This window comes from Hippocampus guttulatus, chromosome 13 (assembly GCF_054856545.1).
Source record: "Hippocampus guttulatus isolate MCC_2025c chromosome 13, RoL_Hgut_1.0, whole genome shotgun sequence".
Lineage (NCBI taxonomy): Eukaryota > Metazoa > Chordata > Actinopteri > Syngnathiformes > Syngnathidae > Hippocampus > Hippocampus guttulatus.
In genome coordinates, this window is record NC_141273.1 from 6336842 (window position 1) to 6352063 (window position 15222).

The 15222-nt window shown below is 41.3% G+C and overlaps 1 protein-coding gene across 2 annotated transcripts in view; it reads right to left on the bottom strand.

The window, feature by feature from the left end:
- tfb1m (transcription factor B1, mitochondrial) overlaps positions 1-9231 on the bottom strand; it is a 33064-nt gene extending 23833 nt beyond the window's left edge. The window contains exons 1-6 of one of the 2 annotated variants that reach the window (XM_086127610.1): positions 9178-9231; positions 7698-7846; positions 7050-7201; positions 6708-6816; positions 5279-5430; positions 4761-4880 (exon numbers count right to left, since the gene is read on the bottom strand). In XM_086127610.1, coding sequence (XP_085983736.1) covers positions 4761-4880; positions 5279-5430; positions 6708-6816; positions 7050-7201; positions 7698-7846; positions 9178-9212 — 717 coding nt within the window. In that variant the 5' untranslated portion in view covers positions 9213-9231. The remainder of the gene's footprint in view (positions 1-4760; positions 4881-5278; positions 5431-6707; positions 6817-7049; positions 7202-7697; positions 7847-9177) is intronic. The other variant, XM_086127611.1, reaches the window with a different exon arrangement.
- Positions 9232-15222: the final 5991 nt, after the last annotated feature.

The following is a 15222-nucleotide window of genomic DNA, read 5'->3' on the forward strand; positions in this document are numbered from 1 at the left end:
AAATGATATAATCTGGGTCAAAACAAAAACAAAAATCGAGTCAAAGTGTTGAACAAAACCTATGATTCACTGCAGTCAATTACGTACAAGGAATTAAAAAAAATAATAATAACATACGCATTTATGGGTTTCAATTCTCCACGTGGGAACTGGCCACGACCTCAGCCAAAAGGTACAATTTTATGTAAATAGTATGTCAATGACAAATTTAAACCAATGAAGCTGAAAATTCCAAAATAAGACCATCCCTACCTTTGGGAAATGTAATTATTTTCTCATTTCCATGGCTAAAATGGTTAGGGGGGAAAAAAAATTATAAAAGGAAGTAAGGTGGATGCAAATGGCCAACAAGTATAGAACCCAGAGGGTTTCCCGAACAGATTCAAAGATCAGGCTTTGTGAGAATGTATCAGGGCAGTGACCACAAAATAAATAAATAAATTCATAAATTTCCGGAAACGGGGGCTCAGGTGTGATCTGCCTCGGGTGTATGCCATTCGAGAGAATACCATCAAAGCATCCAATCACGAGACTCTCTAAAACCCCCAAGGGCAATCTCAGTCACTCAATAAGACACAAGCAGCTGGGAGTGAGGAGAACAAGGCTGACAGATAAAATAGGGAGCCCTCCCCCATGTCAATCCTGTATTGGTAACAGCAGCCATTAATGCAAAGTAGATGCAACAATTCCTTCCTCGTTCCATTGTTGGCTTCATGTCCAGCACCACAGCCGCTCCTGCAGCCTTTTATTGGCTACTGAAAAAGGTTCATTGCTTTTCTTGTGAGTGCACAACTTCAAACCACTTCCCCCCCCAAAAAATGTCATACATCATTAATTGCCATATGTGTAACATCACAATTGCTATTAGGTGAAAATCACCACTGGCAACACAAAGTGCGGCAGAGAGAAACGGTTTAAAGCCCCCCACCTTTGTGCGAGGAGAGACCGTTTTTATACAGTTCCTGTATTGAATCTCATTTGGATTTGATTGCACAGGTAAGTAAGCACTGTTATTACCAGATAGCATAAATTATTCAGCAGTTTAAGGAGAACCACAACTCACAGACAGCAGAACCACGAGGCTCGGGTTTGAGCCATGCCAAGAGCACACAAAAAGAAATACCTCTTGTGTATCAATTTGAGCAAATCCCTCTTCATTAACATAATCAGTGAGCCCGCAGCTTCAGAGGCGAAGAGATAATGCCCACGATTACACCAGTGAGCCGATTTATTGTCTATAGGTGTGTGGTACACACAAACACACTTGCCTACTCAATGAAGTACCTGTAGATATTTTACCATTTTATGCTGTATATGATTTTTGGGGGGCTTATACACAGATACCCTGAAATATGCCTGATATACACCCATCCATTTTCCAAAACTGTTATCCTCATAAAAATATATTACAGAAGTGAATAACCCTAAACTGCTGCTGGTCAATCAGTGCAGTCATCATTATTTCAGTAATTTTGTTCGGTGGTTGGCCGTGAGATTTTTTCTTTGCAAAATGGATGCCTTGGCCCAAAATAGGTTGGCAAACACAGCCTGGAAGGAATCTGCATATTCCAGTTTAAAGGCTTGAAGTCTTGCTGAAACGTGAAGGCATTCATCAGTGCATAGTGTGTTTGAAAATTAATTTTCATGAGTAAGCTGAAATGTTTTGCTTGCTAAGCACTGGTCCACTGTTTTACATAATGCTCCTCTCCATAAGCTCCACACATCAGCAGCAACATATTTTCTACTCCAGCCTTTCAAAAAATATCATTCTTGTTCCTGACAGAGATGTTCATTTGACAATTACGTCTGTCTTTTCATGGCATAAAATATCCACAGTGTTCAAGCCATGGACGTCTTTCAAAAATCTTCCTCCCTCACCATAATATTGTCGAACATTGGAATGTATCTGTAATGATGCGGAAAAAGGTTACCCTCAGTCAAGTGTAAAAGCAAACAGCACCCGTTGACATGATTTCAAGATTTCACAGGAAAAACGAATGGAATGAGAAAAATATTGGGAATTGTTTTTTTAAATACTTTATGGAGGCAATAGATAAAATAATTTAAAACACAGCGTCAAAGCGGAGGATTGAAAATAAACCACTCGCTTATTGAAAGGCTACACATGGTTTCATCAAGTACACTCTACTACTACAGTTTGAACTTCAGGAGTAAATACCATAATTGCTCAAGAATAACCTACTTATTTGTTTATTTATTTTTTGCTGCCCACTTCCCCCTCACAAGGGTCGTGGGCATGCTGGAGCCCTATCCCAGCCGTCTTTGGGCAGTAGACAGGGGACACCCTGAATTGGTTGCCAGCCAATCACAGGGCACACATAGGCAAACAACCATCACTCACACCAAGGGACATTAATTTTGAGCAGGGGTCGGGAACTCTGGTTCCTAGAGAGCCATATCCTGCCTGTTTTAGATCCCCTCCCTACTCCAACACATCAGAGCTTGATCACCGAACTGATCATTTGAATCAGGGTGTTGAAGAGATATAAAATAGGCAGCATATGTCTCGAGAGGAACCGGAGTTCCCTACCCCTGATGTGTAGTGTTCCATAAACCTGCCACGCATGTTTTTGGAATGTGGGAGGAAACCGGAGTACCCGGAGAAAACCCACATAGGCATGGGGAGAACATGCAAACTCCACACAGAAAGGCAGGAGCCGGAATCGAACCCTGCGCCTCTGCAATGTGAGGCCAAAAAAATCAGCTTTTCAGGGGTCTTTTTGGGCAAGTTATGCATTACCGTAATTTCTTGAACAACACTCTTGTATATCATCCATGGTAGACAACAAGAAACATACCCACAGACAATAGTCTCTTAATTAATTACCTAATAAGTGGTTGTGCTTGACCTTTATGTTTGATTTGAATAGTTATCCCTCATTTACAAGGACATTGGTAATAATTCTATTTGAAGAGAGGAAGAACCTTTTCTGTTCTCACATTACTGTGCTCCAGTGCACAAGCAGGGTACACTTGGATGATATTGGTGTGGAAGAACTTGACCTTAACCTCATCAAACACCTCTCAGATGAACAACTACATAGATTGTTAGCCATGCCCTGTCACCAAACATTGTGACCTCTGACCTCACCACTGCTCTTCCGGACAGAGTACCAACAAACACATTCTCAAGATCGAGAAAAGTCCCCACAAAAGTGGAAGGTGTGAAGCTGAAAAGCAGCACCTACACTATTTTCATTCCCTGTCGGCATAGTGGCCCGGAGTCCCAGAACTTAAGTCCATATATAGTGTCTAGAGCTTAGTACACACACACGCATTAACGCACTCTGAGCGCCGTGATCTTTTATAGGGCACCGGCACCAGGGGGTCTGCTCATCAAAGCGCCATCATCCTTCCTAATGATATCATTTCTACCAAGTGCCCATTAAAACATTTAGAGCGGGAAAGATGGCCTGTATGGGCATGTGGGAGGTGCTGAACCATCCGCAGTGCAGTGTGATCCCTCTGTAATCGTGTTTGTATGGATCGTGTCTTTATGTACAGTATATTTATAGCACAGCATGCTGATGTCTATTAATTTGCACGGTGATGTCAGACAGGAGTAAGACACACAAGAGTAAATAAAAGTAACGTGCTGAGTGGCAGCCGACTGTGATGAAATAATCAGCGGAGCCATCTCTTCGAAGAGAATGAGAAATCAGCCCTGGTCCCATTCACTCTGCCTCGTTTTGCTTCTCACAGGGAATGATTTATTTATGCAAAGTGTGTCCTAAAGCACCACAGAATCTTCAAGGGACCAAAAGTCCATCCCTGACATGAACTTTACACTGCTCCTTTAATTCAGAAACTTGAAGAAAAACACGATTTCATTTGTACTAGGTTGTAAGGGACCTCCTTAGTCTTTAAGGAGGCTTCCTGTCTATTATCTCAAAATAAACATCTCGATGCAGCTGTCTATACACCAGCGCTGATATGTTTTAATTTATGAGTCTTTCCGGCAAGGCTTTTTATTTTTGATCCGCCCTCTAGTCTTACTATGAATCCGGACCCTGAAAATAAAGCAAAAGCATCTTGCATTTACGTGTTATGTAAGCGTCTTGTGCCTTTCTTCCTCGGCTGATCCGCACACAGGCTAACAGACACGGGCAGAAATGGGGCCTAAAAAAGAACTTGGGCCTCATTACGAGGAGCAGCGCTAGGGTGCCACATCTCAAATACCCACCAGGCATCATTACATCCCAGAAATGGTCCAAAGACAGAAGAGAGACAAAAGTGATTCAACACAGCCTTAATGAAGCCTTGAAGCGAGAAGGGTGAGGGAGGGATGAGTGATGGTGACATGACAAGGGACTTGTGATGGGCACATGGGTCCAAATGAAGAAGGCCACAGATTTAACGTCGAGGTTCCTCAATTGTCCACCAGCAACAAGCATGAAATAAGAACAACAAATCCATCTGGCATTGATGGTCTTTCAGCTACAATGTTGCAACTGATTGAAATAAACACTGAGCTTTTGGAAAATAAACATATAAAGAAATCAAATGTACTGTGAAAGATGAAATGCTATTTTCAGCAACACACCCCTAAGGAGGCATGTGTGGATTTTCTACGCTTAAGCAAACACATCAGACGATGATTATTGAAGGGGCAGCAATCAAACGACTCCATGGAGATTACTAAACAGAGTGCCTCAGTAACAAAATATACAATTAGGTTACGCTTGGTTTGACACACTGCACTGAAAGTAAAGACGGACCAATATTCAACTCCTTCCTACCTTTGGTTTGGGGACAAAGGCCTTTCCGGGGATGGTGAAACACTGGTGGACGGTGCAGAGATACTGCGCCATGATGGACAGACGGCTCCTCTGTTTGCTCTTTGTGCTGGCTGTCAACCTCTGGTTGGAGAAGACAATACAAAGCAACACAGGAGTATTCACTGATGCATGTTTGACAAGATACCGTCACAGGATGAGCTCATTCAACATTTCTTCGCAGTTGGTGTAGTAACCACGCAAATTGAGGAACGTAAGCGTACTGCATGCCTGCAAATCATAAAAGATTACTCAGCCATGCAATCAGGGTCGTTTTTTTTCTCCATCTTGTTTAGTTATGATGTTTATTGTGAACAAATTCACACTCCTTATATAGTTGCTACTCATTCACACATTTACCAATTCAATTTTATGTTTGGCCCATATTCATCTTTTCATTCAGTCATACGTTTCTACCAGGACTCTCCGAGACGTGAAAGCGGTCTCCAGACAAACGGACAGACAAGATGTAACTCTCGCACCTGTGCGACCTCCTTCTGAAAGGTGAGCGTGAGTTGGGTGCGTCCATAAGCAAAAGGCCCGGTCCTGTTGGCTATGTTTTCCAGCCAGCTGATAATCAGCGGGGTGGAAACACTGAAGGGTAAATTGCCTATGATGTGAAGGTTTGGTGGATCTGTGAAACACACGCACATCAGGGCTTACATTAGCAGGTATCATCTCATTGGCTGGCAAAACAAATTCAAGTACAGTGGAAACTCTGAAGTTGAACATACAATTTAGAGTGGGGCAAATAATGTACTCGGCCTCTCGCCCAACTTCACCAGAGTTAGACTCCAGCTCATCCGCTTGACTCTAATGTGGACAATCACTGTAGAAAAGGGATAGTTGTACGGAATAGAAATGATCTGTGTTTAGCAAGGTGACCTGCAACCTCCCACAATATCTTCTTTGCGAGTGACCGTTTTTGTTGCACATCAGCAAAGAATGACTACACATTGACTGTTTCATGCTTATGACCGCAGTGGTGACATTCTTTTTACACTTTTACAGTGTAGAATGTTTAAATGTTATTTAGTTCATTGACCATGCAGTTAATAAAGGTTTCAGGGTAGAGATCGTTTTATTCTGGAATGGATTCTTTGTATTTCCAAAAAGCATCATCAAGTTCAATCGTTCAAATTAATTTATACTCATATCTGTATGTGACCCTAATTCCATCCATCCACATTCAACTGCTTACCCTTTTAAGAGTCAAGGATGAGTTGGCGCCTAACCTAAATGACTGAGGTGGATGGCAACTGGTCGCCAGTCAATTGCAGGGCACGTGACAAAGCTGGACTCTCTAAATAACCTAACAGATGTTTTTTAAAATGTGGGAGCAAGCTGAAGTACCCGAGGATAGCCCACAAAAGCACAGGAGGAAAATGGCCGGCGGGCTATCCCTTTTCATCAATTTCAACCTTTTTTTTTCTTTTATCACACAATTATCCAAGTTTAACTCATTAGTTCTCAATTGAACTGAGTTGAGAACTGACAGAGACATGTCTCGCAGGCAAAATAAATTAACAGCATGGGCAGGTTGTAATTTTATTTGCAGTAGGGTTGGCGGCAGAATTTCAAGGACAGAGAGAAATCCTCTATCTTCTATCACAGTTCACAAAATATGAAATAGAGGAGGTTACTCACACCTAAGATTTCGAAGTAGAGAAGTAGTTTGGACTAAAGGTGAAATGTTTTAAACAACCTCAGATGTATCTGACCAGTTGCCTCATGAGCTGAATGCCCGAGAATCTACAAACACTTGACACAGCGTTATTGTATGTGCGCTTCAATGTACTGTATTATCATTGTAGTATACAGTACATGGAGAGAGTTCTACAGCTTTGAGGGATAAGTCAAAATGCGCTGTAATCACTGGAACACAGTGTGACATTAGTAAAATAATCTCACCCTCTTCCCACGGCTGACAAATGATTCCTGGGAACCCTCTGTCCATTCTGTAGGTAAGAATGTCACCATGGACAATCCTCAACTTGCCTGGTGCAGCTTCAGACAACAGCTGCGGAAACAGAGATGCAACAACATCCAATTACAAATATGACGGAGCGTTCACTGAAACGATGCAGCCTCATCAGTCTCCCTCCGGGTGGTAATGATGCAGCAGAAGAAAACAGATGAATTAAAAAATGTTAAAAAGAATAGAATCACATGTGTAAACTTTCTCTCTACAATAAACCAATGACATGCTGGTGCAATGACATTTACCCATCTTGAGTGGAGAGTCTCATTTACCTTTAATCCGGGGATGAAGCGTGAATCCTTCTCCACCACAAGCAGGTCCGTTGCCCCGGCATTCAGAATGGACCGGGTCAAGCCTCCAGGACCCGGACCAACTTCACACACATGGGCATTGTTCAAATTTCCTGCCTGCCGCACTAGTTTGTCTGAAAAGATGGGAGATGGATGATCAAATTAAGGCCGCTCTCCATGTGATTAGTGAATAACATTCTTTTTTGCCTAATAGAAGCCATACATCATGTAAATTACACAACAGGTTCCCATCAAAAAGCTTTATCAGTATTGCATATCCAAATTTAGATGAATAGAATGTGATGTAGCGATATATGAAGATGATATGCATTAATCTAACGGTCACCTTGTCCATTCACAGAAGGGCGCATCAGACTTGCAGTGCATTATATATAATTATGTTAAGCTCCACAAGGGCTGATGACTAGCTTTATTCGGTTTAGCAGGAGATCTCCTCAACATGACCCAAACAGGAAAGCCTGTCTGCTTTAATTCTGGAAACACGGCTGCGTGGTGCTGTGCAGTCAAGTGCACTGGTGTAGACAAAATAATGAGGAATAGGAAGTAGCAGGTATTGGTGCATTGCAGAGAGAGTCAGAGGAGTGCAGTGTGTGTGGAAATATGACCAACCTGTGAGCCTCAAGTCCAAAAGAAAGTTTTGGGAAAGCTGTTTCTCTGCTCTCAAGCCATACAGCTTTATGAGCTCGCCGACAGTAGGCAAGGGAGGCAAGCGGAAAGACGCAATTTTTCCAGAGGCAGCCATTTCTCTAAAATACACACTAAAAAGTAAGAACAAAAACATACGGCAAAATCAGATCCATTTTCCTGAGTTATTGCCTGGAAGACATAAATGTCTGGAAATGCTCACAGAGAAAAGATGGACTCTCATATATGATCACAGAGATATGTTGAAGAAATGTTCCCACAAGTCTTTAGAATGGGTATCTAATATTTAAGACTTAATACTAAGTCAAATTGGTCGCACAATTGAATGCAATTAAAGTCAAAGTAAGCATGAGGATTATGTGAAGCAGTATTATCAGGCAATGCAGGTGTCCACAAAGGCTCTTGACAGTTTACAAATGGTATTATTACTATACAGAACGTTCATCAGATTTCTTCTATGCACTCAGTTTTCATCAAAGTTTTTCTTCACATTGCATTTGTTTATCTCACGCATGCTGGCGATGAAATACATTCTGTTGAAACAACCCCTCAAATATAGTTACTATTCAAGAAAACGTACAATGTGTATTTATTAAAACAGAATTTAGTTTAGAAGACATCCACCATCACGCCCGTGCACCATACAAGAAATCTATGAGGGCAGGGACAGTCTCACGTTAAAAAAAAACTGTAAACAAACAACACAGAAAAGTGAAATATCTAGTCCTCGTTTTGTCATAATTCCCACAGGATTGTCTTTTCATTTTCGCTTATATTCAAGACTTTGCTTGCGGACGCCCATTATGTTTATGTTTCCATCTCTGGGGATCGATTTTTTCTCATGTCTTCATACTGTGAAGATGCTGCATTTACGCCCAAGGTCCATGTGCGCCGTCTTGTGGCATAATAATATACAACACGGAGAACGGTACATTCCACAGAAGTGCACAGCATTCGAAATACTTTCAATTTAAAACATTTTTTAAGTAAAATATTTAATGAATGAATTTGAAACACATTATTGAACTTGTTCAATGATAAGGTAGAGTAGAAAATGATTTAGTCACGGCTGTTAACATTGACTGGATGACACCGACTTCAGCAAGCAAGTTGCTATATTAACAACTATGAATAATTTTTAAAACATCAGCATTACAGTACATCTATATGATTAGCTGTGGCACGGGGAGGCATTAGGCGTATGCTGGAATATGGGTATGATTGCATTACTGTCCATGTCTTATGTTGTGCGCTATATAAATAAAGATGTATTGTATTGTACTGTAGTGTATTAGCAAAAGGTAGCTAACGTTTACTCCTCATTCCTTCATCAAGAGCTAACAAAGGCTATAAATTATGGCAGAAGAAACCGAGTCCGCCGTAAACATAACTGAAATTACCTATTATATACAAACAACGAAAAAAGTCATATGAGACACATTACCCACGCTTCTCACCGCTCTTGGTTTTCTTCTTCATATTTCCGCATTCGTCATTGACGCCAAAATAGCCAATGAGATTGCGAAACTCGTAAATTCCACCAATGAGAGGGCGCAGGCGGGGTTCAAGGTTGCCCTTCAGTCGTTCGTTGTTGATGTAGTAACGATTCATGGCCAGAAGACGGCGGTATTTCAGAGACACTGCTGTGTATATTATAATTTGTATGTATTTTTAAACATAAATTGTCAACTAGATTTCCCAAGATACATTCGCCGGGCCGATTTTCCGAAACCTGGCACCACTTTACCAAGTCTTAACTCTGCCCTTTCTATTCTCCATCCCATACTCACCGCATTTCATGCTCCATGCTCCGGATTGGGGGGCGGGGGGTTAGCGCGTCGATCTCACAGTGCAGAGGTACCGAGTTCGATTCCAGTTCCGCCCTTCCTGTGTGGAGTTTGCATGTTCTCCCCGTGCTTGCGTGGGTTTCCTCCCACATTCCAAAGACATGCACGGCAGGCTGATTGAACACTCAAAATTTTTGCGAGGTGTGAATGTGAGCACGGATCATTGTTCGTCTCTGTGTGCCCTGCGATTGGCTGGCAACCGGTTCAGGGTGTCCCCCGCCTACTGCTGAAGCATGCCCCGCGACCCTTGTAAGGATAAAGCGGATCAGAAAATGGATGGATGGATGGATGCTCTGCATTGTAATATCAGCCCGCAAATCCTTTTGGGTCCAGCGCTTTGAGCCTTGGAGTTGATCTGATGAATTCACTTCAGCAATCACTCCGACTCTCTCCCACAATTTTAAGTGCCGTTTTAAAACACATTTTCTGTCTGCATAATCCCTCAAGATAAAATAACATTTGATAGAGGACGGAAAAACAGACAGGCAGGCGGGTAGGCGGATAGATAGATAGATAGATAGATAGATAGATAGATAGATAGATAGATAGATAGATAGATAGATAGATAGATAGATAGATAGATAGATAGATAGATAGATAGATAGATAGATAGATAGATAGGAGAAAGGAAGAGGAAAAAATCGAATCAATAAGATATATTTATATACAGAATATTTGTTTGTTTGTTTTTAATTATGAATGTTTAACATGCACGGTTTTGGAATGTGTGAGGAAGTCAGAGTACAGGTAGCAGAGTTCTCTGTTAGAGAATATAGGCAAGTCTGATTTTAGAGTGGCACGCCTCAGGCAGTACTGATGAAACAAAAGAAGTCGAGAAGGTCCTTACGTGAGCTCTAGATATAAAAAGAATATATGTCTGTGAAAACATTTTAAAGCTCTGTCAACATGTGTTGCTACTCTGTGTGTAGCAGTTGGTTGAAGGTTCCTAATTTCCATAACAGCTGCCTTGATTTCTGTTGGCCTGTCAATAAATTTTCACATGCGATGGCAGACTTTGGTGAGATGAAATATGATTTGCTTGAGCATTTGGTGATTTGAATACACAACATTACCGTATATTTAATTCTCTTTTATTTTACATGTCCGTTTCACAGAAAACCTTAACTAGGAGTGACAAATTAAAAGCTTGAAGGAAACATGCTTTACATCTTTGGAGAATTGTGCAATCAAAATAATGAGAACAGGTGCTAAGAAATATTGTAAAAAGGTGTCCTTTAACAAGTTTTCACTGTGCATTATTTTTTTCTAAATTCTATAAAGGCTTATTATAATTTCTTGCAAAGCCTAACAATGTAATCATCTTGAGAGATAGGATAAACCCCTCGTGCCATAAAACGTACAAGGAAATTATATTTAACATGTAATTAACTTTTCTGGGTTGTTAAGTCAAAACTATAGGCGGAAGCTCAGAAGAAAACATACTAACTCGCGTGTATTTAATTTCTAAGGCAGTCCAAAATAACTGGCTGACGCCAATAAACACAGAAGCCAAAGGAAAGGTAAAGTCTGTAGCATGATCAACAATAACCTCTGGGTCAGCATTCTGTTATTTTTCTGGAGGTCTCATGGGTCCCATAAGAACAAAAATACAAAAAGTGAAACCAGATGTAAAGACTAAAACATTTAGAATTGCTTGGTGCAAGTGTGGTACTATGATTATGTTGTCTTGTTACTGTGGCCCCTAAAGACACTCAAACCATTTGGGCAGTGACATATTATTTGACGCGCGCGCGCACGCGCACACGCACGCGCACGTGCGCGCGCGCGCACACACACACACACACACACACACCTCTCTCTAGAGACAGAGAGAGGAGAGAGAGAGAGAAAGAGAGAGAGAGAGAGAAGGGCGGCCCGGTGGTCCAGTGGTTAGCGCGTCAACCTCACAGTGCAGAGATACCGAGTTCGAGCCAGCTCCAGCCTTCCTGTGTGGAGTTTGCATGTTCTCCCCGTACCTGCGTGGGTTTTCTCCGGGTACTCTGGTTTCCTCCCACATTCCAAAAACATGCATGTCAGGCTGATTGAACGCTCAAAATTGTCCCCAGGTGTGGGTGTGAGCGCGGATGGTTGTTCGTCTCTCTGTGCCCTGCGATTGCCTGGCAACCAGTTCAGGGTGTCCCCCGCCTACTGTCCGAAGACTATTAGCATGAGTGAATATGTAATCTTCGGTAATTGGACCCTAATACACAGACACACTGAAGGAAATCTTTGGTTTTTCAACAGATTCATGCAGGCATTCTTCTCTCAGACTGGTCTGCAACCTTAAAAAAAGATTCAAGATTCACAGTAAAAGAATGTTTGATATTTCCTTTTTGCATGACCTTTTTCAGTGACGATATTACCGCCTCCCTTTATAATCCCCTTATGGCCTTGGCCCTGGGTCACAGTTTCTTGAATGAGACCAAAAAAAAAAAAAGTGTTCCTGAGTAGGTTGCTAAAGCGGCAGCAGTGTTTTGACAACAGACACAGTCACTGAGCCCCAAAGGAGAGTGGAGTAATAAAAGTTTTTTTGCACAAAGCACCAATTATCAATTGCATGGCCATGTCAAGGGTTAATGTACATTGATCAAGTTAGTGTGGGAATGGTGCTCCTCACACTGCCCACGGTTCTTCCGGGATTCATAACACATTGGCCTGGACAGGTCATGTGCGTATGATATGCACTGTATAAAGAGTGAAATCAAAACAAGCCTCTTCCTCGCTGCTTCCCACCACATGACTTCACTTTAGGGTGTGGGAATTATGGCCTTCCATCAAAATATACTTCTCATGACCTCATTTTGGATCACCCTTCCTCTTTGATACCGCAAGTCGGAAGATGTCATCATAATGAATGTGACGAGGAAAATGTTGTTTTGCTTTGCTTTTATATCTTTAGGTGAAACAATAAGTACAACCCAAAAAGTATTGGTCAGTGTTCTGTCTTGCACTTGCTCTCACACACACACACACACACACACACACACACACACACACACACACACACACACACACACACACACACACACACACACACACACACACACACACACACACACACACACGCGCACACACACACACATGCACACAAGCACACACACAGAAATAAAGTGATAGCTGAGGGAAGTCAGAAGTTATCAAGCGGATGGCCTGTGCAGTGTGCTTTCACTTCATCAAGAACATGACATCAGCACAACACCCTCCCAGGTTGATAATGACTACATAAGGACAATACTGCTCTTGGATCAGACCAACATGGATCACGGAAGATGGAGTGAATGCAAGAGTCACATGATCATCGAAAATAATCCCCCCGTGACTTGATCCGTTTGATGCATCTTTTGTTTGTTTTTTGTTTCTAATTTTTTACGGCATATTTACCAGGTGTTTTCCTCGACGTGGACAAGTACACACTGCGTCATACAGAGTATTGCTGTTGTCAAGCCAAATTCTCTTGAACTCTTTACGCTGAAGCAAACATTCTAACCACAAATGTTCTGTTTAAACCAGTGCGTAAATATAGCTATGCAAAAGAGACAAGTGGTTTCATACAGTGAGGAGTTTTGGCACATGATGAGTAAAAGCTTCTTGTACAAGCTATTTTGAGTGCAATTCTTCATCATATATTTGTTACACGGGACATTTTTTGCCTTTCTTTCGCTTTTCGTGGCTTTGTTTGTGAAACTTCCAAAAGGCCTGGCCTTCCCAAGGAGTGTGAAAAGAAAAACATGAAACAAATTACAGGAAGTGAGTGGACTAACATTGAAACAAGTTAAGACTTCTGTGCCACCTTACATGTGTTCACTTATACAGTCGAACCTCTTTTCAAAGTACTCCATTTACAACGTTTTCACTCCTACAACGTTCACATTCCAAAGTCCGGATTTCACATCATTCATTTTCCTTTTGCCGATTTTGCTTACAACAAACACCTTTATAAAGTAAACTTCAGTATAACGACCAAATTTTCCCCAACAAAATAGTGAAAAAGACTTTCTTACAATGCACCGTGAGAAGCTAACTACTGCCGCGACCTTGCTTATGAACAAAATGGACAGTGCGGGATTTCCCTCTGTTACTTAGCAATGCTACCGACCCATTCATACATTGTTGTACTTCCGGAGGCACGGCGCGGTCCTGAGCAAATGGTTTGAAAAACATGTCTGGTAAACGGAAGCAATCTCGCTGTGTGTGAAGGCCGAAATTGTATCTCACATTCGAAAGGGAGTCTCCCAGTCGAAGCTCAGGCGAGACTATGAATTGGCAAAGTCAACGATTCCGACAATCATCGGTAATGGCAACAAAATCATGGTAGAGTTCGTAAACAGCTTCGGACCGCTGAACAGCCTGACCTGGAGCACTTTTAATATGCTGACTGAATGTTTTCAGAGATGAAGTCGGAACGCGACAGTTATTTGTTTCACATCTTATAAAATCTTTTTTTTCTTCATACTGTATACACGTATTTGTAATTGACATGTTTATACTGCATTGCATGTTCATGTTTTTACATCTATAAATGTTCATACTCTATTATACATCATAGTTGGCGGCCATTTTATTGAGAATGGTTCCAATGAACTTCCGTTATAACGTACAGATTTGTTATTTCCCTCGTAACGAAGTTCCACTATAGTTCAGAGAGTCCTCGGTTTAACACGTTTCAAGGTTTGAATGGTGTGTTTTTAGTTTGAGTAGGGGGATTTTCATTGAATTGCCAAGAATTGTTCTTGATGCAAAATGAACTGAAATTTGACTTTGATAACATCTTGTTCAGTATTTTGTTTTTAACCTTCACGATTAACTTATCTCACACTTGTGCAATACTAAGAATGGTATAAACTTGTCGTTCAGCTTTAGCAAATTCTCCTAGTTACTATTTTTTTGGGAACTCTTTGCTGAAAAACTCACGTGGTCTTTTTTTTTTTTTTTTTTTTTACAATATTATATTTTTGGATAGATAGACAGACAGACAGACAGACAGATAGACAGATAGATAGATAGATAGATAGATAGATAGATAGAATTCAGTCTCAGTCTCAGTCTGACATGGCATAAATGATCTGCCCATCCATTGTAGCCAATCCCTGATTTTATGGGACAGTCGGGCTAGACCCTGAGCAGGTCGCCAATCACGGGGCAAATATAGAGACAGACAAACATTCATACTCATATTTACAGCATCCGAGTTGGAATTGAACCCACACTGCCTTGAAGGAAGTCGGACAAATGAACCCCTACACCATCAGTGGCCTGACATCATGGGAGCACTGTATTCACAGTGTACATCGCTGTCTTTACTCAACACATGGTATGCATCAGCAAAAGTTCAAAATGATCCATATTCTCAGTAGAATCAAAGAAATAACCAATTACATGATTGTTGGCTTTGGGCCCTTTTGTTTGAGCTCATTTGAACAAAACCATGTGTCACAGTTGGAGTGTTGACTGAAAGCAGGTGGATCTAAGTGGAGAAAACCTAAGTCTCAGCAGCAGCAGTCAGCCAAGTGAAAAATTGGAGGTACGTTTTGTTGAAATTCTGAACATTGGACCAAAAAGCTCGGTGATTGATGAACAAGAATATGGAAAAATAAAGTACAAATAAAAACAATGATACGTTGTCATAGAAAATGCTCTCTGCT